The sequence below is a fragment of the Vanellus vanellus genome (genome assembly GCF_965231255.1).
Source record: "Vanellus vanellus genome assembly, chromosome: Z".
NCBI classification, from domain to species: domain Eukaryota; kingdom Metazoa; phylum Chordata; class Aves; order Charadriiformes; family Charadriidae; genus Vanellus; species Vanellus vanellus.
The window spans coordinates 57,798,098-57,824,613 of NC_138908.1; the positions used below are offsets into that span (position 1 = coordinate 57,798,098).

General features: G+C 38.4%; 1 protein-coding gene across 1 annotated transcript in view; it reads right to left on the reverse strand.

Annotated features, from left to right (window-relative positions):
• Positions 1 to 1,340: 1,340 nt before the first annotated feature.
• The window catches only part of SLC1A1 (solute carrier family 1 member 1), a gene marked incomplete at its 5' end in the record, with an annotated part of 52,078 nt that continues 26,902 nt past the window's right edge, over positions 1,341 to 26,516 (reverse strand). The window contains 10 exons of the mRNA XM_082497832.1: positions 1,341 to 1,676; positions 4,901 to 5,035; positions 5,557 to 5,751; positions 6,289 to 6,411; positions 11,149 to 11,256; positions 13,301 to 13,485; positions 14,872 to 14,979; positions 16,681 to 16,723; positions 17,720 to 17,834; positions 20,125 to 20,217. Coding sequence (XP_082353958.1) covers positions 1,430 to 1,676; positions 4,901 to 5,035; positions 5,557 to 5,751; positions 6,289 to 6,411; positions 11,149 to 11,256; positions 13,301 to 13,485; positions 14,872 to 14,979; positions 16,681 to 16,723; positions 17,720 to 17,834; positions 20,125 to 20,217 — 1,352 coding nt within the window. The 3' untranslated portion in view covers positions 1,341 to 1,429. The remainder of the gene's footprint in view (positions 1,677 to 4,900; positions 5,036 to 5,556; positions 5,752 to 6,288; positions 6,412 to 11,148; positions 11,257 to 13,300; positions 13,486 to 14,871; positions 14,980 to 16,680; positions 16,724 to 17,719; positions 17,835 to 20,124; positions 20,218 to 26,516) is intronic.

A 26,516-nucleotide genomic window follows, 5' to 3' on the forward strand; every position in this document is an offset into this window, starting at 1 on the left:
GAAGGTTTTTTTGTTAGCATATGAGTGCAATTTTAGGTTTACCACAAGCTTATTTACAAACAAAGAACTGTATATGAATTTCAGTTTACTTTACATATAAAATGGCTAACGACTTTAATGTGCAAGGCAAAAAAATTTGTTACAGCATTTCCTCCCTTGAGAGTGATTTTTGCACCATGGAAATCTTGTATAAAATGTTTTAGAAAATGGAAATTTCTTATGAGGAAGTTCTTGGTGCTTCTTATCCTATAGCAAGCCATCTGAACACATGACTTCCTGGGTCCAGAAATGCTTCATAAGATACAGTTTAGCTGATATGTTGGCACTGTATTAGTGTTGCAGCTACAAACTTGTGTGTTCAGCTGGAAAACTAAACCAAGGAGCAAAAAAACCAACCAGCCTGTGTAAAACGCTCAGTGACAGTGACTTCCCTCTAGGAAAAGGTATGCCTCCTACATTCTTGATATTTTGTCTGTTTTTATTCCAATAAGGAAAGATTTATAATTTACACTATGTGTTGCTATATAGTCTATTTTCACCTTCATGACTTCCGCCTGCTTTTGGGCTGATTTAATATTTGGTTCAAAAGTGAACAACAGTAACTGAACTTATTTCTGCTTCTGGTGGAAATGTACTAGGAGGCCATCAAAGTGGACCTAATTTGATGAAGTACCACTACAAAAACTCTTCAAATGCTAGAAGAGCAAACACACAGAAACTTATTTCACATCTGAAGGCCAATCCCAGCAGCTGTCATTCACATGAAAAGAATGGGGAAATCTAGCTACATGAACACTGGAAATTCTTCCAAGCCCAATTATTTCATAATTAAAGAAAAATGAAACCCTGTTCACAGTAAAATACTTATTACAAGGCCTTTCTGGTCTGCTCCTTCCTGAAGCACCCAAGTAGTATCCCCTCAGCTGCAGAAATGAGTATTTTGGCACACGATCAAGTTACAGTAGGTGTCAAGTACAGTGCAATCTGTTTAGAAGGCAAGGATGTTAAAAGGGATTTCATACAGGTGCTCTGTAATGTGGGTAAGATGTGGAATGCTGTGCTACTCCTGAGTAAAACACGTTTGGGCTGTCCCAGCTAAGATCCCCATTTATAAGCATGCTAATTCCAAAGAGGCATTTTGTAGCCTCATCAATAGTGTATACACTTGAGGAAAAAAAAAAAAAAAAGTATTTTACAATTTTACAACTGTCTTTTTCTTTAACCTATCAGCAAGGACTAAAAGTGGTGAGTTCAAATTGTTGGGAGAGGTGATGAGAAGGGGGCAGAACTGGTAAGGAGAATCAGAGTCTGTGTAGTAAATCAAATGCATGTGAGATGTAATTCATTCTCAATTATACTTTAAGCTATTTGAGATATTGTATATGGCCATGTCCTTTAGTGCTCTTGTTTTACCTGAAAGCTACTGACTTTAGAATTGAGATGTCTGCGTGAAGGATATGGTGTCAGACTTATCTACAGCAAAGCCTCCGTTGACATACGATTTTTTGGTCTCTGTTTCATCATTATCAAGTATTGTTGTTTCCAAGGCAAAAGGATTGACTATGTTGACTTCAGAGGTGACATCCATCTGCTCCAGCTCCTTTTTAGAGAGCTTCTCCACTATCCCTGTGCCAAAGGCATCTCCCAAGACATTCACCATTGTTCTGAATCGATCCCTATGGAATAAAAACATTGTCAGAAAAACCATTCTGTATGTTACTTAGAACATACTTTTACTAAAAGTAAGCAGCTCTGCATTTGCTAGAGTAGCTTTTTTTTTTTCCAGTGTAGATTCCCGGTAATTCTGCAATTAAAAGAAAAATATCTTGTAGAACAAGAAACAGAATTTTCCCCACATGTATTTAAAGAAACCTGGAGTCACCTTCAGGACAAATTACTTTGTACAGAGTGTGTAAAACTGCAAGTCACATCACTAGTCTGTTACAGCAGTAACCATACTGCTGTGCACAGCCGTCCAAAACGTTGTAGGGATCACTTCTCAGGCCCTGAAGTATGCTACACAGCTGGTTCTCTTTGTGACGAGACTGCGTTTGTTGGGAGTAGAGACTGTGGGGTGCAGCAGAACAGTCTGCATGGTGTCTTTTGTCTTTCTAACAGTCATTTCCTCAGTCAGAGGAGCACCCAGTCCAGTGTCTTCAGTATATTGGCCCACACCCTGGAAATGGGAAAGGCTATCTTCTGTTAGCTTCTCTGTAAAGAGCTGAAGTACAAAGTTGTACTAAACAAGTCAAAGGAATATGATACTTCTGTACTGTTGATTTTTCTCCCAACAGAAATGTGATTTGCAGGCCTTAAAAATTTGCCAGTACTTGGCAGAGGACCAACAAAACCATGCAATATAGCAAAGTTTGAAAATTGGCATGGAAGTAAGGTAGGGACAGTGGAAGGTCATGCTTCCCTGTTTGTTTTTTTTTTTTCAGCTACACAGCACTGCAAGGGCTTTGTGGCAGAACAAGTTGCTCTGTCTGTGCAGAGATGTTGAGGTGGATATAGTCACAACTAGAGGGACTGTAAAAACAATAGCAAAGTGAATTGATGTGTATCATACACATCTTCTTCTACTACAACTGTTAAATCCAGTGCTAAAAAGTGTCCATGCGTTCTCCATGTGGAAAGGAAATATATGGTAAGGACAGGAAGAGAGAGGGGTAAAGGAAAATTCTGGTAGGATGAGAGTGACAAGCGAGGGAATCAACAGCACTGGAAACTCATCTTTCACAATACTTCTCAAAATTTTTTTATTCTTCATTAAAAACATGGATGTACTCCGCAAGCCTATGTAATAAAATCTTCATAAGTTCAGAATTAACTAGAGGATTGTTAATGAGCCACTAGCAGGTTGCAAAATAATACATTTTAGGCAGTAAGTACAAAATGCGAAAGTGTTAATAATCTACGTGGCATCATGATGTGCATTCCAACTGCTGAGGTGCAAAAGACACTGGCAATGATCCCTGGTACATGAAATTAATCTTTAATTTGCTTTACAGAGCAAGACACCTTAATTTGAAAAATATCTCAATTAGAATCAGAAGCAGCTAGAATTCTCTGTCTGTTTCATGGTGGAACAGGTAGCTTCCATGTGTTCATATTGTGCCTAAGAATCACATAAATTGTGGACTTTCAAAGTGGAGACAAGATCAGATCCATAAAACTATAATTACTATGAGAAATAAGGAATTACTGTTCTCTTTCTCTCTCACTCCCACAAAAGAATTAGAGGGTATGGACTAAAATGATTAGGAAGAAGATTAAAACAAACAAAATTAAATATGTGTCTGTGCAACACATTGCTAGGTTGTGGAATTCCTCTCCACAGGGCTTGTAGAAATCTAAAAGTTTATATGGGTCCCAAAAGAATTAAGGCATTCATAGGAGAAGAAGAAATCTTTTGAGAACTGTTAAAAACCTCCTCTATCTCAGGAACTCTGTAAGCTGAAATTTGCAGGAGGCTAGGAGTGTACTTTGGGAAAAGAACCAATATACGTTTGTTCTGTTGTTACACCTTTCTCTAGATACCTGCTCTGAGCCAGTGGTTTGCATTGATCTTCATCACCCTCAATAAAATTAAATGTCCACTGGGAAGAGAGGAGAGCTGGAGAAAATGAAATGATTGTGAAGCACAGCAAACAAACCTATTAGACCCTGTTGCAGATAGTTGATGGGGAGAATGTACTTGTGGCTGGAGCTGTTTGGTCTGGAGCAGTTATGCTTGCACAGAAATTGTATTAATTCTTGGATCCGTTCAACAGCCCTGGTTTTCTGGAGACTGAAATTTCTCTCTACAGCCTGCAAAACTAAGTTATATAATGAAATAAATTATATATATCTGTGAAATACATAGGTTGCTGCCAGAGATCCTTCAAGAAAGTTATTGGAAAGGATGGGAGAGGAACAGGAGTGCATTTACCTTGCATGTAAATATGAGCCTAAGAAGAACACATGCAGAGACTATGAAATAATTAAGATCTCTGCATTGATACCAACAAAATGCCATCTATGCTGAGTTACTGCAGGTGAACAAGACCTTGGTCTGGGCACTAAAGCTTGCATGATTTAGGAGGCAAAAAAAATGTATTACAAACTAAAGTTGTACTCCTTAGCCTGTGAATCCTGTTATCTCTTTCCTAGTGAAAGATTTCTGGTAAAAACATTTCTCTCCAGAAAGAGCTGCTTAATGGAGCTGAGGGGTTTTGATGTGCTCTGAGGTGAGATGGTTGGAATCAAGCATAAGGAATACTTCCTGAGTTTGCATGCGTGTGCTTGTTGATCAAGGGGTTGGGTCTTTGAGAAAGTCTCAGTGAAGAACGGCCCCTGCAAAGTAATGCTGGCAGCACAGACCCATGTCCAGCCCACCACGTGTGTGCACACGGAGTCAAGGACCTGCTTTGCTTAGTTCATGTTGTGCTCCGCTCCCTCTTCACCACTGTATGGATTTTATGTGCTCTGTGGAAATCAGCTGAGATGTTCTGCTTGTGGCTGCATTTGATTTTTATAAATGGGGCATGAATTTAGTATAATATGGTGGCAGCCAAGACACTCCACAGGCACCCCTTGGTACTGTCAAATTTGTCTTTCCTGAGTATTATGCTAATGATTTATTAATGCTGTGGCCACTCTTTCAAGGTTGATAGCACCTCTGGATATGAGGCTATTCACTGCCATCCCATGCAGTAAAATTTCTCACCTAATTAACGGCTGTACTGCATTCAACTCTATATTGAACAAGCCTGGCCATAAGAAGAATCTTTCTCTAATTCCTGCAACGGTCCTAAATGATTTTGTTGCTTTCTCTCTCAGACCCACATGTTCCCACACAACTTATGTAAACATTAAAAAAGAAAGAGAAAAAATTAAATATCAAGTGCCTTAAACTTACAGAAGCCAGTCAACTGCAATGATCAGAGTAACATCTTCAGCAGGCAGGCCAACAGCGCTCAGTACAATCACCATGGTGACGAGTCCAGCTTGGGGGACGCCTGCAGCCCCGATGCTGGCTGCTGTAGCTGTTACACTAAATCCCAAATAAAGTCCAGAAAAAGCATTCAGAATACATGTTGCTCACAGAAACTCTTATTTTCTGGCACAGATAAGCTTATTTCACTGCAGGAAAGAAGCCCAAACGTTCCAGTTTTCCTCTTGAATAGTATCTACTCAAAGTCTGGTGACAAGTTTATGGGATAGGTCATGTATAGATAATGTTGTGGCTGCACTGCTGAATAACAGGCAACACATGACAAACATGCAAACTGAACAGATCAGAGGTAGAGGCCAAGTTGGTTTTGCAAGTGTTTGCAGTGGAAGAATAATGGCAATTTCCAGAATGATGCTGTATACCAGCTGCACGTCCTGGCCCATCCCACCTCCTCATCAGGTTGCACAGGCAATGCCTTGGACCAAGAAGTGAGAATGTTTCTATTACTTCCTGTGCTGTGAATGATAGTTTCAGCTTTCCCAGGGGGTCATCCAAAGTTAATGTACCATTCATTAAAACAAACACCTCCAACAAAATGCATGTGATATATTTAGTCTTACCTAATAGTAACTATTTGGCCAATATCCAGTTCTAAGTCATTCAGTTGTGCAATAAATACAGCTGCTACTGCTTCATAAAGAGCTGTGCCGTCCATGTTGATGGTAGCTCCAACTGGAAGAACAAACCTGGTAATTCTTTTGTCGATTAAGTTTTTTTCTTCTGCACAGCGGAAGGTGACAGGCAAAGTTGCTGAACTGGCACACAGATAAACACACAAAGTAAGTGCAGGCAACAGCACACCATTGCCCTTACCTTTCCTTTTCCTCAGAGCCTCATCTGCTCTAAGACTCAAATGGAGATCTAAGGCAGGCAGGAAGGCCTCCAATGGCTTTTATAGCAAAGTAACTTTTGTTACCTCTTCTAATTATGGGAAGAAATAACAAAGTCTAAGTTATCCACAAAATTACATGGTAAAATCATCATGATGTATGTAGTCACAGAAACAGTGCAACAGCTTAAACTCTAGCAAGTCTGTGACTAATGAACTGAATGGCAAAGGAACTGCCTCCTCCTGGGAGGGGCAGACTCTTGTTTGGTGTAAGGCCAGTGCAATCTATAGTGCCGCTCTGGGTACTACAGAAATAATGATGAAAGTAATATTTCAGCCTCCAGGGGATTTAGAATTGTCCAGGCGAAATCAGGGTATGTAACAAAGTAGCAATCAAATCAGAGCACAAATAATGCAATTACTAGTAAGAACATTACAGAAAATGTATGTTTCTTTTGTTTACCTGGAAGAAATCATGAGAGCTGTCAGAAGCGCCTGTGCCATCCCCATGGCAAACCGAAAAGGATTTTTCCTTACTATTATTAAGTAGATCAGTGGCAGAATTATAGTGGAATGGATTGCAAGACTGCAAAATAAAATGGACTAGTTAAACAAATGGATCCAGCTCATTGCCTTGTTTAAATAAGATGGTGATAATAGGTATCAATTTCTGTCCTTGAGTACATTTATGAAAACACTAAAGGTGACTTTAGTGACACCTATGTTCAAAATATACAGAGTATTCCATCTTAAAAAACGCAGGCTAATGTTCTTCTACACTTTCTTTTGGAACGGAGATAGAGATTATTAATTGCTTCTCTTTCCAACGTAGAACAAGAATTAACTGATATATAGGAAATAAATGAGAAAAATAAGGCAATAAATAATATTTTAAATGATATGCAGAGGATGACATGAAATATGGTAAAACAGTCCACTCCCCTGCCAGATCCTTACAATGCAGACTAGAGACAAAACAGAAAAACAAACCAAATAATTTTTCTAAGTTTATCAGTCTTTATTATAGAACATCTTTTAGAATGAAAGGTAAATATGGTTCCAAGTCAGGGATAGATGAAGTCCACAACTTTCTGCAGAAACTTTAAAAATGATCCTATAAAAAAATCTGCACTTACTTTGTGGAAAACTGTATAAGCTTAGGTCTAAAATGAAAATGTAGTGAGGTATTTCAGACTGTACAAATGAGATGTATGTAGTCTTGCCACTTTAATGTTGTAAGATGTTGAAATACTGTCTTTTGAAACTATTACTTTTTAAAATTAAGTGTGTTGGCATGCAAAAGATCAAATTGTCCTCTTGACTCTAGCTGCTCAGGTGTATTTGCCTGGATATTTGGGTGGGTCTCAGGGACAAATTAATCCTTCAATTTGTGGATTAATTTTGAGCATTGTGCATCAACCCTGAATCCATATGAATGCAGAGCTTTGTGGGCATTAAGATTAGAGGTAAACAGCCTGCTGTAAGTATATTTGAAATAAATACGCATGAAGGGTCTGGGAAATATTTCCTGTGTTCCAAGGTCACAAGCAATTACAGCAGCATCAGCTTCTTGTGAAAAGAAATTACCACAGCCTGGAAACATAAAGCCCAGAACTGTTGTCATGTATGGCCTTGGGATTTTTATTCTGTCCTCACAAGATGTTCTTGCAAACGTTACTGTGTTGTAATAGTGCTTTTATGATTTCAGAGCAGCTGATAAAGATAGCGATAAATCATGGTACTATTTGTTCTCGCAAAAATAGGCAATTAAGAGAACAGTAGCCACAGTAAAAAAATCCACAATAGCACCAAAAATCACTCACAAAATCTAACTATTTGTTTCCTTGGAAAAATTATCTTTTGAAAAGCAACAGCCATTAAAGTTTTCACTCTGTATGTGAACAAGTGATTTATTTAGTGAAATGTAAGTAACAGCATACAACATGTATTGATAAAATTTTGTAAAGAACTCTAGAAAGAAACCTAATAATTTATATAATGGTGCCTGAGAACAAACTAAATTCTGCAGAACATATAGAAAAAAAAAGTAAAGTGGTACAGGTATTGTTGGGTGTCTTAACAAAATGTTGATGAGAATAAACATTTCAAGTGTGTCTACACCTAGAAGCATACTGAATTCCAAATAGTTATTTTGAAAAATTTATATCTGCATTTTTTTAGTGGCAGCATGAACGGGGCATTATCCAAAATAAAGTATTTGTGCATAACTGCTTTGCTACTACTGATTTTCATGAAACAAATTCAAAGTAATAGCTATTTTCATGCATAAAATGCATCTCACAGCACGTAGCAAAAATTACACCAAAAATCACCATTGGGAACTGAAAAAAGAAATTCTTATAGTGCTCAATTCTAAGATAAGAAGATTCTTGTCTCTCAGAAATCCAAACTGGCATGCCTTACACTGTCCAGAGATGCAGCTGCCTTGCTGCTTTCAGAAGAGACAAAGGTACAGGCAAGAGAGAGTCTGCTGGCTGCAGCTTCCTTTTTTCTTTTTTTTTTTCCATCTCAGGCTGTGAGTCCTCTGGCACTCCTATTATGCCTTCTATTTTGATTTTCCTTCTCTGTGACTGCTAACATGTCCTTATCCTGACACTGACACCATTAAAAGTGACAGGCTGAAGATATTTAGTGGCCAATTGGAGCAGAGGCACTGAAGGAAGTCTGTTCCCTCATGGTGACCTGAATGAGACATAAAGACTGAGACGTGCTGCAGACAATGGTGGATGAGATCTGGTAGGACTGAGAATGTGAAAGGTCATGAATAATCAAGCTGGGAAGAAGGTGAGATAGAAGATGAGCTGGAGAGGAAAGTTAAAGGAAAGGAAGAAGAGGATAAGACACACCAGCTCTCGTGCTCTTGCACATTTTTCTTGATAGGGAATACAAGAAATATGTTTAAGATAACCTGTAATTCTCAGGATCAAGCTTAAAGGGAGGATGATAGACAGCTACAGAAGATGCTGATGAACAGAACACACTGCAAGCAGACAAGGTCAAGCAAATAAGGATGAAAAACAAAAAGATGGTGGAAACAGCAGTGTTTAAGAAACCAAAACAAAGAAACAGTACAAATTCAATTTGCTGAGAGGTGGGGAAAAAAGGGTATTCTTGCAGACTGTAGGACAAGCACTTCTTCCCTGCAGCCTATAGCCTTGTGTGTACATTGTCATCTTTGCTCCTGTGATCTGATGACAACATGCCCTCCGTGATGGTCAGTTTTGCAGAGAATATATTGCCGTTAGCCCTTCTCCACAATACCTTGAGCATCACCTGCTTCAGGCCATCCTATAAGGACAGAAATTCTGCAAAGATCTACCCTAGCAGCCATCATGGAAAATTGTGGCATGTGCAAGGGTGTTTGGTAGAACAGAGACTTTTTGTCTCCAAGGATGTAAAGGTGGGCACCCTTATTATATACAATCTTTCTGAGAGCACCTGAGAACCTACTTAAAATTGTTGTGCCTGTCAAGCCCATGGCTACCAGCTAAATGGGAGACTATACGCGGTGGTAGTTTACTTTGCAATCAATGTACTCAGGAGAAGGCAGTGTGTCTTCACACATCTTAAGGAAGATATGCTCTGTCACAGTACACATAGTAACCATTAATAGGTAAATAGTCATAAAACTTGCTATCAGATCTAAAACTGAAGTCTAAGGGCAGTAATAACCCATCCAACATATTCCTCCTCTGAGCTAACTGGAGTTAATAACATACAAAACCTGCAGAAGTGATACAGTGTCATTCTATAAATTACTTTTACCTAACTTGTGGCCATAGTGTCATTTATAATTTATATTGAAAATATTAGTCTCTTGATTTACAGTCCCTTGGTAAACATCAACTTTTGCATCCTTTGAAAACTTTATGTCTTTTCCAAGTCTAAATGGAAACTCACAAAAAATTGCATTATGCATTAGACAAACATAATTCACACTCATGTCTGCAACATTTTGAAAAAGTCATGATTCAGTGCTATTTCTGGAGCTGCAACTTTTACTTAGAAAGTCATTATATCTCAAATTATTTTTGAACACCTAGTCCAAACATAGTGACTTATGCATAAAACAAAACAAATTTGAAATAAATATGATTATCTAGCAAAGATTAATGCAAAAAAAAAGAGATATCCTTCTTGACTATTTATCTCGACTATTTATAGAGAAGTTTGCATTTAAGGCTAATCTGTTACCCTTCTCTCTACTTGATTGTCAGAAAGCATGTAAGCTTGAAAAATAGCATGCATATGCATAAAGTGGGGGAAAAGAAGCTCTTGAACAACTTTGGATCGAGCCTCTAGACAAAACATGAATAAATCCTTAGTATACTGAAGGAATTATAGAAGTGGATGCTAAGGCAATGAACCAAGACAGCCTAGAAGTTATGCTTCACTGAATTGGAAACAGAAATTTAAATGCATTTAACTTGCTGGGACTGTAATACCCATTTATCTATCACAAGGGTTCTTTGTAGGATAGTCTTCAGAAATATATAATGATCTAGTATTATAACCTATATCATTTGGAGCAGTTAAGTTGGCACTTCCAAGGCTCCATGTTGTGCAGGTGTAACCTCCTCCACCCCAGACTGTTCTATACAGCCAAGGGTCTACAACAAGAATAAAAAAATAAGGTTCTGATGCTTGGCTAAGTTATTCAGATAGCAACTGCTGCTTTTGCAGCTTCACCAGTTACCTTTGCCTTGAAGGAGTAACTAACAAAAAGTGCAAACCCCAGGGCTTCTCTTGATGCCAGCTGCCTGCTCTGTACTGAGGTGGGAAGGGATCAGTTTCCTCTTTGGCATCATTTATTGTGCACTGCACTTACTACGCATTTGTGTGGGGCAGTGGGGCTGGGCCCATGCTGGTAGACCTTGGGCCCACAAGTCCCATAGAGGCACCCTACTTAATCCAGATATTTGTGTATTTTCAATAGGCTGCCAACACCCCATAAGCCATAATTCACAACCTCACCCTTTTCCAACTTCTTCTAGTATCTAATAGAAGCATTACTACTCTCAAAAATACAATTATGTTATCTGTTTCAGCACCAAGCTGATAAGATGAAACAACAAATACAAGAACAGCCTTTGCTTTTTTTTTCTTTTAGAATGCAAGGCATTGACTTTTTAAAACAGAACATGCATTCAGCAAAACATGCATTCAAAACGTCCTCACATAATTTTCATGGACAAGAACTTTTGTCTCTGACAAGAGGCTGGGTGTTTTGGATAACTGAGTTGTAATGAACTGAGCTCTAAAAACTGCACACATTTAACTTCATCTTTAAGAAATTACATACCCACTTAGTACTGTAGCCATATAAAGACCCAGTTTACGGAAGATTTCCCAGTCCTCAACTTCTATTATCTTCCCAGCAATTAAAAACACGATACCGATTGGCATATACCTGGAAAGCAAAAATAAAGCAATTAAAAATGCATTCTTAGAAATATTGCGTGCTCACCACGGAATAATTTCTCACACAGTATAACTTTTTACAACAGATGTAAGATTTTTTTCATATTCTATTACTCAACTGACTTTTTTTTTTAATATTATATTATACAGTGAACTATTCACTTGCAGCAAGACTACATTAGGGGTGATGAAAAAAGATTAGAAAATGAGAGTAAATGTAACCTTAGGCATAGTCTAACAAGTACTGCATGACCTAGTGTCACAGAATACACAGCAGCTGGGAAGGGATGTGGGTTTTGCTCTACTGCAGTAAATGTTTATGCATAGCCATAAGCTTTCTTGGAGGCAGAAGTCTGCAGGGCTGAGACCAGTATCTGTGCATTCTGCAACCACACACACATAGGAAAGGGTTCCTGCGCTTGCAGCAGCTGCCCTGCCCTGCAGCACCAGGAGCTGCATGTGAGCCACTCGCACAGAATACGAGTGATTTCAGTATGTTGGGATAGTACAGCCATCAGTGTGTTGCTTGATGGAGGGTCCCCATCCCCCAGCAAACTTACACAAGGGCACGCTTTACAGTCCTGAATAGCTGCATGGGCTACCGCCTATAGAACATTCAAGGCAAAAATCAGGACTTACTAGCACCAGCTCCACTGCATTCCTTTTGGTGCCAGAGAGCAGGCTGTCACAAAGACTAGTTGCTACTTCAGAGCTTTAAGTAGTATAAATTAATTTATAAATTTACAGATATGCAAAATGTATCCACTTAAAAAATATAAATTTATAAAATGCTTGTGTGCATGCTATCTCACAGATAAAATAGTATTCTGTCCCGACACAAGGCAGGGACTCCTACTTCCTTCTGAGTCCTGAACCTGATGAAAGCAGAATTAATTCCTCACACTGCCAGTATCAAACTTTACCTTATTCAATACAACAGCTCCCACATCTGTAGAAACACAGGGAACCTGTAGCCACAACTTCAGGTATATGCAAGAAAATGGATAGTCAGCTTATGGGTAGGATCCTGTATTTGTGACATGTGCTAACTCTCAGGTCTCGTTAGTAGTAATTTGCTGCAGAGTGAGGCAGGCTACTTCATGGGGCTGTACCTCAGCTGGGGTCTCAATCAGCTGCCTAGCACAGGACAAGCTGCAGAAACTAATTCACCTTTCCTTAAAGGCAGCAAGAAGCGTGCAACTAAACTGTGGACAGGTTTACTGTTTTACAGGAATTTCAGTGTGCTGGTGGAAGAAAAATCCATGGAAGGGACAGATTTGATAAGCTACTGTTTGTGTAAAATATGTGGATATGAGCAGAGTATTGTAGTAAATGGCACAAGGAGTCTGGAAACGATTGTGTGTGCTTATAGTCCTGGTCCTGTAATTGTGATCTGCATGGACAAAACCTCTATGAATAGCTGTGAAGTCCAACCAAACACTATTAGATGACTTGCTACATTTTTAAATTGTTTTTCTTGTCTGAGAATATTATGAAAGAATATTGTGAGAATGTTGTCTCGCAAAACTTATTAGCAGACGGTACATCATATTAAGTTGTATTTTGCATACCATTTGGGATTTTGGTCCGTGCTGTGGCTTGTATATTAATATATATTTCTAAAGGAACTTAGCTCCAAGGACAGCTATCCTGTGAACATAATGTCTATCAGGGAATAGTGTTCAAGACTGAGCAGGGCATGTGTGTGGTAATGCTTCTAACAGTCCTCAAATCACTAGTGCAGTTGTACTGGTTTGATATAAAGTTCTAACAAGAATGTCTGAAAAACTCAGGTTCCTTGTGTACCAATAGAACTGTTTCTTTAATATATAAAGTGGAATCCCCAACTCTAGTTTCCTCAAAAGGATCAAATTCTGTGGAAAGGAAACTTCTTACCAGTCTTTCTTTTAGAGTTGTTTGCTGTAAAGCCCTATACAAAAGCAAACATGAAGTCTGAGGTCGCTCCGACCTCTTCAATGACAAAACCCACTTAAAGTAGTTGTTAGAAAACTCCAGTATGTCCTTGGACTTACCACATGATTATCTGAACTATTCTCATTGTAGCTTCATTCAGTGCATTGAAAAAATCCACCAGCACTTGTCCTTTCTCTCCCATTTTCCCAATAACCATTCCAAACACAAGGCAAAAGACGATCAACCCCAACACATTGATGCCGTTGGAATACATGCCCACGATTTTGTATTCTTGGGTTTTGTTCTATAGATTAGATTCAAGAGAAAAAAGTTACTATCTGAAAACGTAAAATTTACTTCAAAGAGTTCTAAAATGAAAACACATTTAGGTCTTTCTTTGAAAGGACAGAGAGCTCTTCCCTAGTCCCTCTATTCCCTTTCTGGCAGTGCTAAGTGGGTAAGTTCAGGATGAAGGTAGAACTAAATTGTCTTTGAAAGCTTTGTATTTTAAAGCTATGCAAGGATCTGTCCAAACCCTACCAGGGTATAAAGCAGCCCTTAATATATGTTGCCCTTTCTATAGACTTCTGACACAAACTATGGCAAGCTCTAGGTATCTGCAGTCATGCCTCCAATATACTCAAGACTTACTCCCTACTGTGAAGAACAAAACACAGATGATGTAGAATCCTTGTGGTTATTTCTGAGCAACTCGAGGGTTTGTGTCTGGATTTAAGATAAATAGCGTACTGTGTAAGAACTGAGGCAATGGTGTCCAATTTTGACCCAAGTTTAAAATCCATTGTTCAGCTGAAATCAGTGAAATTGTATAATTTATAGCAGAATTGGATGTACATAACATAAAAATCCAACTAAATAGGTAGGTATTCACACATTCCTCGTGTTTGTGCAGTATGAACATATGAAGGAAAGGATGCAGGATTTAATTCATGTCTTTTCCTACAGCTCATATTCCCATGCTCTCATTACTATGAGATGAAATTTGGAAGGAGTATAATAAAATGTGTATTGATTTGGTACTGTCAATAGTTCTGTGTTCATATTCTATTGAATTCCTTTCTACCTCTCCTCCAGTGTAATTCTAGGCTTTATAAACCACCAACACCCCTAAGCTTTCCACACCTTTAATCAGTGGCACGTTAAGCCTCTTCTTCGCTTTTATCTCGTCACATTTTTTTTGCAGAGTAACAAACCATTAATTAATAAATGCCTTCCATTGCTTTGTTTTCCATTAAGAAGTTTTTATTATGATCTTCCATTCCTTTCTTTCTGCAGTGCTTACAGTTATCTCATTGCTTATCAAACATCTTATGCTGACATACATCTAGACTTTCCAAAGTGACTGTTTTCTTTGATTTCTCAGCAAATTGATGGCTCATTAGCATATACATTTAATTGAGTATATGAATGGATTATTTTCTCACATCATCTATTATCTTTGGACTGCTTAATTACCAGTGGGGTCTTCTGGTGTTCTTAAACCTACTTGAAGATCCTCATAATCACCTCTAGCATTTAGCTGCTAAGTTTTGTGCCCTTGCTAAAATCTATCTATGTACCATTTCCTTCCTTTTCTCAACCACTAACCACATGAACTGAACCAAATTTATTCTGTGTTCTTTCTCCCCACTTCATATCTTATGAAGGAATACAACAATAAAGGTCTCACCTCTGAAGCCTCTGCTGTTGTAGCAGTTGTAACAGTTTCTTCTGTAAATGCAGAGCTATTTTTATCCAAGCCAGTTGTAGCTTCAACTTTTTCACGTTTGGTTTTATACTGGAAAAGTTTTTTTAAAAAAAACAGAAGGGCTTATATAGAACCACAAGGAAACTGAAGAATGGACAAAGACATAGCCTTTGCCCAGTAAAAATAAGGGAAAAATGAACCAATCTGTTTTGAAAGTAGCAAACATAGACAAACACCTTATTTCCAAATTCATGTGAGCCATCACAGTTCTGTACTTCAGATGCTGTAGATCAACAAGTGATTCACAGATAATATGCTATGAATTCTGCTCCCCAGGCTCTCAGGTACCCTGTGGACCTGGTGCAGTCTTGTGGGCGATGAGACACAGCTCCTGACAATAGCAAGGGGACTTTTTGCTGGGACAAACAGTCTGGAGACAATTGCTGACAGCCACCCCAGGAGAGGTCTGTAGCACAGATCCACCTGATACAATCAGACCCCTGGTAAGTGGTTAGCATAACTAACACTATTATATAAGGCAAACAGTCATTCTTTGCAGCTGAGCTGGTCACTTATTAGTTCCCTTTCCCCTCATTATCAGGCCCTGAAGGTCCTGTGCACCGAGCAGACATACCAAACAGATTTATTTCTTCCCCTCCCTACCAGCCTCAAGGTTCCTGGGTGCGAGGCTGACTATTCCCCTCCTTACCAGCCTGGAAGGTCCCAGGCGCCCAGGCAACCTGGTGGTGTCAATGACCCCACCAAAGAACAGGGACACGTAACATCACCCAAACAACTGTTCATAAAATCAAGCAGTTATAAGTCCTAAGGGGGAACTTGGACCAGAACTGCTGCTGGACAGTGAGACCATGACCCCCGGTGGTGAGGGATGCCTCCACTGTTGTCTGCTTCCTCCAGGGATTGAGTGACTTGTATTCTTTTATATGTTTTTGAGTCTAGATCATGATTGTCTTTTTGATACAGCAAATCAAGTATTAAGATTTGACTCAATCTGAAGAGGGTCCAGGTGATTAGAAACCATAAGCTAAGCAGTGCTCTTATAAAATTGTAGTACACTGATTCTGCTTATAGAAATCCTGTGCTATTCTGATTATAAATTCAGTGCTATACTAATCATACTATCCTGTTAAGAAAATAAAGCTTTAATTGTAACCACAATTTAGTGCTGTCATCATTCTGCCAAGGATCCCTAAAAGAACCTGTCTGTCCCCTTAGTGTCGGATGACTGTAATTAATGTAAGAGAAAAAATACATGAATAAGTTTTATAAACTGGAAATACATTCAGTGCTGTGCACAGCAAGACACTTAACATCATTTCCTGGGAAAGGTTAACTACCTCACATACAAACCTCAGATCAACTGGTAGGCAGCTGCTAGGGAAGACAAAAAAGGGAAGCTGAGCGCATCACAAAAGATAGTTCATGTATTTACAGATGAACGTGACTGAATCTGAAGTAAATCTGATATATAAACAACAGTTTCCTATTTCACCTTGCAAATATCACTTTTTCTGAAATACATCTCCAATAGACTCTACCAATTGGCTGCCTTTTCCTTAAGATGGATCATCAGGTCTGACAATGGACATTACATGTGAGACACATCGGGATGAGGGCTAAGTTATGCAGATTTCATCAGACAGTGAGGGTTTCTAAGAACGAGGAAATAGATCTTCATTTTTACCTGACAAAGTTTTGGGGACATAAAAGAAGAATAATTTGTAGTTAGGAATGAAAACTACAGTAGCAAAGAGGAACATTCAAACTTACCTGTTGAAAACAGGCCTGGACAAGGTTTTCAGGGAACATATTCCTGTTAAAAAAGTAGAGGCATTTCAACGTCATAGCATACTAAGAACAAGTTTTTTATACGAACAAAATGATAAAATCTGCTGCTTGAAAAACAAATTAGGTTATGTTCCTTTATCCAGAAAACAATGTATTTAGCACCATCAGTCCAAAGAAATTAAGGCTTAAGGACTCCCAACAATCAGTTGACTGTTTTCCTACTGTTGATTTTTGGGCTTATTTTTCAGTGTTTGACATTTCTGTCGGTAAGCTACTAAACCCAGTGTTTTTTTTCCCTGCTGCATCATCTCCGTCATTTGCACATGGAATACAGGACACACCATTTTATTAGGATTTGTCAAATACAGGCATAAAAAAAATTAGTAACTCTTATAAACACTGCACTGGAAGAATCAGCTGTTTGGTGTGCTCTATTGTAGTTTAGAATTCAGAAATTAATCTTGGCTGATGGAAGATTCCCATGTGTTATTCCAGAGTCAAGAACCATTTTCACCCACTGAAAAATAATTTTCCAGCATGCTCATGGGGAAAGACTCATTACTAGGTTGCTTTAGATACTGGTGATGGAGCAAACCTGTTGACTGTGCAACCCTAAGAAATCTTTGCGTACTGGGTCTGTTACTCTGCATCCTGCCTTGAGGAGGGGAAACATAACATTGCAATTTCAGGTGCTTGTCTACGCCAGATGACACAGAAGCTGCCAGTCAGTAACCTGCCAACCATTCAATCCTTTCTGGATATTTTCTTCATACCGAGTAAACCTTGCATATCGGTTTCCCTGAAGGAGGGAATTTTTGTTGGTGGTGGTTTATTAACCGAAGTCTACGGTGTAAAGAGATGACTTTTTTTAGGTGTCTAACCTGTTGGAATACAAGTTATTCTCTCTTTATTCATCCAAACAACATTAGAAAGTATTTTTATTGTATTACAAATCACAACTCAATTCGTATTGTTTGGTTTTCTGCAACAAGGGTATGGAAGCTAAAGAAGAAAACCTCACCTGATCAGATCCAGCATGGCATCAACAGTACTGACTTCTGGGGTACTGCCCACTCTGTCAATCTCATTTGCTGTCTGAGGCACTCCAGGTTTAATGGTCACAACTAAGACAATCCCTGCAGAAGGAGAACCAGAGGAAAAGCTCAGGATGCAAGCACTGGTGCATCCTGCTTCAGTGTATCCCACATAGCTAAATTCTTAATGAGCTAAACTCACCAAATGCTTTCCCCAGGTGCTCATGCAGGGCTGTTCAGAAAAGAGAAGTCTACAGGTAGTGTCTTTAAATGTGCGGGTTCCCCCAACACAGGACCTACTTGCAGCCTTGCCACTGGACTTGCGCACTCTAGCTTTGGTTTTGTATGTATGGTACTAAATCACTACTGCTTACCAAGAGGGTAAATTACTGCAGCTGGGCTTCAGCTGAAGTGTTCTGCAACTTTTACATGGTGATATTTTGAATTGATATTTACCTTTTTCCTTATGCAGCTATTCTTGTCACTAGCTTTCAGATATGAATCACGTGCATTGTTCTGTGACCCCAAAGCACAACAGGTTGTTTTGGTAAAGTTAGTTAGCAATAAAGTTACATAAGAGAAGGACTTCAGAAACAGACTGAAATAAAAAATTCTGGATGAGAAATACTAGCTCTGACCTTGTGAATATGGAAATAAAAGAAAATTTTTCAATTTACTTTAGTGACTTCAATTTAGGCATTTTTACTATTCTGTGAGATACCTTTCTAAATGTACATTTCTAAATTTTTTTTTTCTCCCCCAAATCCAAACAAACCTAGAGCAAATGAAACTACTAAATCTCCATATAGTGAAAAACAGGCATTTGGATGACCCTTCAACCAGCCGGAACAAGGTGTTCTAACGACAGCTGTAAATAAAAGCAAAACTGTATTTGTGTAACTCTACACAGTGAAACAAGTAATATCATAGTATCATAGAATAACTTACAATAGAGGGACCTCTGGAGATTGTTTGGTTTAACCCCTCTCTCAGGGTAGGAACAATTTCAAAGTTAGATATATATTAATGCTAGCCTTTATTAATTTTCCTCACTATGTATTCAAAGAAAATTCCCAGAGAGATGAGATAGCCTAAATGGTGTAACCACAGTAATATTTTAATCTCAGTGATGCGACTTCTACAAAGTAATCTGGACTTATATGTCTATATGTCCTCGCCTATGAAGACAGACTGAGAGAGTTGGGGTTGTTCAGCCTTGAGAAGAGAAGGCTCCGGGGAGACCTTGTAGCAGCCTTCCAGTACCTAAAGGGGGCCTACAGAAACAATGGGATGGGACTACTTATCAGGGAGTGTAGTGATAGGACATGGGGTAACTGTTTTAAACTGAAAGAGGGTGGATTTATATTAGACTTGAGGAAGAAATTCTTTATTCTGAGGGTGGTAAGACACTGGAACAGGTGGCCCAGAGAAGCTGTGGATGCCCCATCCCCGGAGGTGTTAAGGCCAGGCTGGATGGGGCTTTGAGCAACCTGGTCTAGTGGGAGGTGTCCCTGCCTATGGCAGGGGGTTGGAACTCGATGATCATTAAGGTCCCTTCCAACCCAAACCATTCTATGATTCCATGGTTTTATGATTCTGTGATTCTATGTGATTCTTTTTCTATTGTTAAATACTGTTTTGCTTTACAAGTAGGCCACATAGGATGTACACTTTGTCCTTCAAATAAATATGTTTCTTTTAGTGGGTGATACCTAGGCACAGTATTAACTTAGGATCAACAAAACACAAAGATAAGCCACAAACTACATGACATCCAACAGAGGAGGGTTTAATTTTATTTCTTATTTAAGAAGGCAGGCTGAAGATGCTTGTTTAAGCAAATACGGAAAATTTCAATGCTGTTTGAAGGGAACAAGCAAGAGGACCTGTGGACTTCAGAGAGGCAGGAGTGGAGCCTGGCAGTGATAGAGAGGATAATATCCTTTTAGGAAGGAAATGAGATGACAATGAAAGCAGTATTTTCTGTCATTCTTTCAGGTGAGATACATTATACCTTCTCACACCTGAGAATCAGCAATAATCTATAATTTTGCTATTGAGGAAATTCACTTTGTAGTTAAGGCTAGCCTTTGATGTTCATTCAGCTTTCCCACTGCTGGTCACTGTTTACCTAAGCAGACAGCTCCTCATCTTCCCTGAGCTGAAATGTATGGTGAAATTGCCTGTGGTTTCATATTGGATATGAATACAGCCCAGCTGTGACCAGCAGGACTAACTTCTCCCTGTATCTGGCTATAAGTATGTCAAGACGTTTGGTATGATTCCTGTCTCTTCCCTGCATCCTGTCTTGGGAAATCAGTAATGTCACAGTGCTGTATACTTGTAATTAGGCCATGCTGAGGATTTTAAAAGTTATAGTATCACAGAGTACCTAGTATTACAGCAATGACTGTAGTGCAGAAATAATATATGACTGCTCGCAAACCAATCTTCCCAGAAACGCTGGAATCCAAAGCAGCAACACCTGCAAAAAGAACCACAAAAACAAAACAGTAAAAAACAGTCTTAGAAGAAACTTGTTATTTTTGTAGACACAATTCTTTATTGTCTCTTATTTCTATGCAGGAATGTTTTCCTTTTTCAAGATATTCCTAAATACCCAATTGCCAGTTGCACTTCTGAAAAATGTCTGTAGCAGACCAACATACTTGTTTCTGCTTCTTTTCACAAATCTGGTTTACCTGGATTATTCTAGGAAAAAGCTAATTGAGCTTTTCTGATTTCCTGATGCTGCTGATGAATTAGACTTCTTTGGTTTATGAAAGTATGTTACAATTTATTTCCATGTTTCTGTTATATCTGTACACATTTTCCATTAAATAATAGCTTTACTTTCTTCATATCTGTAACATTTTGGCTTTAAAACTGAAAGGCATGGGAAGGGAGCTGCTCAGGGCTGTTGCCTCACGTTGTTCAAAGGCACAGTCAGACAAGTAAGGCTCATTCCCGGCCAGCTCACCTTCATTAACAGGTTTACTTTTTTTTTTTTTTTTTTTTTTTTTTGACTAAAGCTTTTCTGAAGTCTGGGCTGCTCCCACTCTTCTGCCTGTACCTGTCATGGCCAGGAACTGAGAGCAGTTATGTTGACAGAGGTGGGGAAAGTGCTGAGGCAGGTGTTATACTGAGGTCAACTTAACTCCTGGCAACAACATTATATCAAACTGCTCATGAAGTATTTTTTAATTGTTTAAAAGATTGGTTATATCTGTACACATACAATTCAGTAACCAGGGTAAAATGAGCATGGTGACTGTAAAACTTGACTGTCTATAACCCTGCTAGTTAATAATTCACTGCTATCTCTTGATTATACATTTGTGATCCATTTATATTTTTATGTTTATTGAGTCAGATTATCAAAGGCTGGCCAGATTCCCTTGTATAGTGCAGTGGTTTAGGCCAGAAAAGCAAAAATACCATGAGGATATTTAATGTCAGAGAAGCATGACTTTGTAGAAAAAAAAGAAGTTTCAAAAACTAAGAAAAATCAAAAGATCTTTCTGACACAAATGTAACTTACTGATCTTTGAGCTCAAAAGAGATCTTAGCAAGCATACTTTAACCATGTGTTGATGTCTCTTTCCGAAGGTATATTAACAGCAGTAACAACTTGTGCCTAGACCATTCACATAATGCCTTACTTGTTCTGTTAATTGTTATTCAAAATGCAAACAGTACTGGGAGGGGAGAATGAAGGTTATTTTATTTCATCATCTATTTGATTATTTTGGGGTCTTCCATGGGATAGCGCATAATCAGACTCACTAGAGAAGAACTACGTATACGTGCAGAAATCATGATGTAAAGACTATCTCACTTGTACAGCAAATAATGATAATAAAAGAACTACTCATGTGGCAAGGGAATACAGAGCAGTGCACTGAAAAAGCAACACCACAGCTATTACGGGGGGCTGTCAGCACTAAGGATATTGTTTGAGGCACAAACAACAGAATGGACACCGAACCTAGGCCATCATTTTTATTTCTAACTTTGGCAACTGGGAAAAAACAGGTAGAAAGGAGGACTTTTGCCTAGTTGCGGGCTCAGCTGTGGAAATTAAGGCAGTAAGAACTCTAGAGAATGCATAGTAATAAATAATGGGTGCTGTGGACAATAGAAGAGCTGGTTTCAAAGGCTGTCAATGTTGAAACTTTTGCACCTGATATATTAACTCAGAAGACTTTACACCATGTTTTTAAAAGATAGCAAACTGGTATTGCAGAAGTTCCAAATCTCTTAATGAAAAGTTCATAACAATTAGAAATCATCAATTTTTATTCTAAAAACTGTTGTATCAACTGTCAATAGTGGTTAGACAGACAGTGGAGGTAAGATAATAATATTTTCATGCGATGAAATGCTTCACAAAGCTTCCCTTAAGATTTTTTTGCCTGACAGCCTTGCTGACTCAGCCAAGAGCCTAATAATCATGCAAGGATATTTCCCTGGAGTACTTGGTTATAAAGGTTCTACAATTAGTATGACTTGAAGTTCCTGTGACAGCCATTCTGCTCGCTCCAAATGAAATCCCTTTGCAAACTGTTATGCTCACTGGAGTTACAGAGGTATAATTAAGGTCAAACTTTGACCCTGCATTTTTTAAACTGGATAATGATCTCGTTAGTGAGTGAGCTGCGCAAGAATCCAGCTTGTGCTTCCACTGTCATGTCGGTGTTACTTTGCTAGTAGCTATAGAAACACGCAAATCAGTCAGGCAGACATGACTGAATAAGTACAAGTATGCTCTGAAGATGACAGGTGTGGGGTTTTTTTTGTTGTTGTTGGTTTTTTTGTTGTTGTTTTTTTCAACTGTTGTACTCTGAAACAAAACTGCATTTATTATGCTTCCATTCAGAGAATGAAGTAACATTCGCTACAAATGCTACAGACAAAGGTTTGCACTAGGTACTTTATGCTGCTAAGCTGCTTTTTTTTGTGTTAGCGTGCTACTCATAGGAAAACACCATATATAAAAATGGATTTCCCTCCAGACATATTTTACTGTCACTAGTGAGCAATTGATACTATATTATAGTTGATAGGTACTGGCCACCTTCTCAAGCCAACTGAAAATTAAATTTCCTTTGAAATAACATTATGGCTTTATAATGCCGTTGTACATAACTGAAAAAGTTAATGGAAGATGTATTAAACAAAGCACACAACGCTGATCTCAGCTCATAAGAAAACTTATTTCTCAAATTAACATGGCAAACTTGCTACTTAAAATGGAAAGCCTGCAGTGTTGTAAATAAATATAAGATCATAAAACCAGTGTAATTAAGCTTGGGTATCTACTGTGGATTACCACTAAACTTTTATAGCTATTTTATTTGCTCTCTCTCTCCCTCAGCCTATCCCCAACTTTTAAATGGTCTGAGTAAATAAACTGTAAATGTAGGCTACTGTACAGAATTTAAACAGGCATGGATTCTCCTCCATCCCTGGCCATTTAAAAACTGCAGTATTTCAGATTAATCCCTTAAGTTTTACTACAAGAGATGTTCTAATTCAGATACAGCCACTAAAACACGAAATGCAATTCTGTGGCTGTGATGCACAAGACTTAAGGGAGATGATCACAATACACACCAACTGGTGTTAAAATCTGTTAATCTATCTACCTCTCTGCCCATGTTATTTTAGCAGAACAGAGTTAAGGTTTTACTATCTGAAGCCAAATTTGGGAATCAATTGCCCAGTGTTCTGCAATTCAGCTTCCATGTTTTCTCTGTTACAGTCTCCAACTCGCAGCTCTTTGTACCGTTTTTCTCTTTTTGCCTAATTTTCTCTAATTTGCAACACACACTCTTGTAAAAGAATACAAAAGGAAAAAATCAATGAAATCAAGTCTCTCACATGTTCTCTTTCTTGTCCTAGGACCTCAAAACCCTACCAAAATTGCATGCTGTGCTGTACACGCACTTTTTTTTTTTTTGAGGAAAGGATGGGAGGATAAAAATTAAGACCAATATTAATAATCACAACAGGGATGAGGATAGTACAGGACCCTTAACAGAACAGAACAGGCACACACTTTCAGGCAAGATACGTATACATCCCATTTTAAATGCTGGGGTAAAAAGGAAAACTCTAATCCAGCTGTTCCTCACATTGCAATAACTTATTCTGTGTATGGGGTTTTTTACTTGAATCTTTTCGTTATTATTGCCAGGAAGCCTAGCAACTTAATTTTCGTTTATTTTTAGAGCTGTTATTTTGCTCTATTACTAGAGGATTCCCAGGACTTTCCTCTTTAAAAAATAACCAGAAAGGAGGACAATGGTGAAATGTGCAAAAAATCAGAAATGGCAAAATGGAATGATAACTGACCAGTTTAATCCTGTGTTGTGTTCAACTACTGGGTTTTGCATGTGGAATATGTTGTGTTGCCAAAGTTAGAGAAAGGCACATAGCTTCTTCAACTCTTATTTTAGAACCCATGTCTACCTGGTTAAGTGCATCAAACCAAGAGTCCTTTTAAGACTGGACGACAGCACCATTAGTCATCTGCAACTTTTGAAGTCCCTCTGGAATTTCTTTCACAATATTGTTTTGTTGTATGTATTTAGAGCTGCTTCCCTGAAATATACTACTGTATAAAGCTACTTCAGCTTAGGGAATAGCCTGATTTAAACAAAACTGAGCCTAAATATGAAACATGGTGTTCCAGAAATTTTTACAGTAGCCACTGATGGAAGCATGACTCACTCTTTCAGTTTCTCACAGACTTAAAAAACCAACACTTTAGTACAACACAAGGTTGCAACTTCATGAAAGACCAATATTTACTTGTCTCTTTTCTCTCTGACAACAGTGATTTTTTTTCCATTTTAGTGTCGCAGGGGAACAGAGAATGTTCTTAAACAAAGCTATAATTTTGAAAGTGCTGCAAAAGTTACAATGAAGTCATGAAAAATCATTGAAATGTATGTTTCAATGGTACTGACGCTGTTGAAGTTTCATGCAAATCCAGAAATTTGATTTTCTAAACTTTTGTGATAAACACTGGTCTTCCTTTGACATGCTGCTTAGAAAGGTTGTTTTGGAACATTCTGAACACAAACCAATCCTCAGGTTTTCATTCTTTGTCCTCTCTTCTGCCACTAATGACAACTCCACTCCCACTGAATACAGGAGTGTCTCTGCCAACTGAGTCAACCTCTCTTCACTGCTTCCAGGTTGGTCTACAGCTTTCTTAGTGTTTCCTAGCAAATACAAAAAGATTCTCAATGAGTTCTGTACTCCTCTTTTAGTTTTCAAAAACAGTTACCCAGATCTTTGGGAACACATAACGTTTCAGTTAACAGAAACCAAGTAGCTAATAAAAAAACCTCTGCAGGTATTGGAGTGAGGTAAACTATTCAGACAAATTCATAGTCATAAACCAGCCCTCTCTGCCAGTCCCAAATGCCCCCTGAAATTTGAAATACCCATGTTTTTGTTGAGTAAAAATCCAGCTGAGATCTTTCAAACTCTGCACTAGTGTGCCAGCAAAACTGTTGTGGAGCAGCGTAATTACACATCTCCGCATCAGATAAAGTACTGTGGACTTTGTAACGAATCCTAGGGCAACACTGCTTCACATTCACTATGTCTGAGGCATTTAGTCAGAAAATAGGGAATTCCTATCTCTTCCTCTCCTGACACAGGAGCAGTGGAAAGTGCCACCAACTAGCTACAATGCCATGTAGCATTTCAAACTAGTTCTAAGGAAATATCTTTCATCACCTGTGTAACTACATCACTGACTGGGTTGTCTTTTGAGTGTTGCTGAGGCCAAGAGCTAAGCAGGAGGCAGAGCTATTGACAAAGAACCCAGTTGTTTCAGTTTATAGCAATATTAAGCTACTAGATAAAACTGAAACCTCTGCAATGTGAAATTATTCTGCATCTGGATATTACAAAGCTTTATCGTTCTCTGAAGTTGGCCATTATACAGACTTAAGAGCTGATGGCAGTTCCTAAGGAGCAATCTATAGTCAGGCAAACAAATCAAGTACTTATTAATATTTTCATTTTATTTAATGGAGTGCGGGAGAAGGAATCACTTACTGTGCATTACTAAAACTTTCAAAGATGTTGAAAGGTTACTACCCCATTAGCTCCTCCTCCTGTTTTGTTCCTGCCTGTTGCAATGACCTAAACTTCCCACATAAAATAGAAATTTTATGCTGGTATCAATATTTGGGAACCTCGTAATAAAATCCATTGTACAACTATATTTTCATAGACAATGGAGTGGATAGCCAAGTGACTGACTAGAGTTGTCAGTATATAGTATATAAATATATATATAGTGTTATATATATAGTATATATATATATATACACGCTATTATTATCACAGAAAAAATACCAACGCTTGAAAGATCTACTGTCTGGGGTAGAACACTTGCTCTGTACCACAGGTACCAAAACAGATCAAAAACTGAAACAGTGTGATCCATGAATAACAACTTTTTTTTTTTTTTTCCCTCTGAGATGTGCATAGTTGGGATAAATGTTTTAAACGGAAACAAGGAAATCACTGCCCAACATGATTACAAGTCAAGTTCAATTTTCTTTGTACAAAATGATATAGCACTGTGTTGTGTGGTTTGTATCACGGCTCATTTTGGAGGCCTGTATACATCTCTAATGGCTTTGGTATAAGGTATAACACTGTAATTCTAGAGCTGTTCACTGTGCTTCATTAATCCAGTGGTCCTGTGAGATCTGGGAGTGAAAAGGGTTGCATTTAGGACTGGAAACAATCACA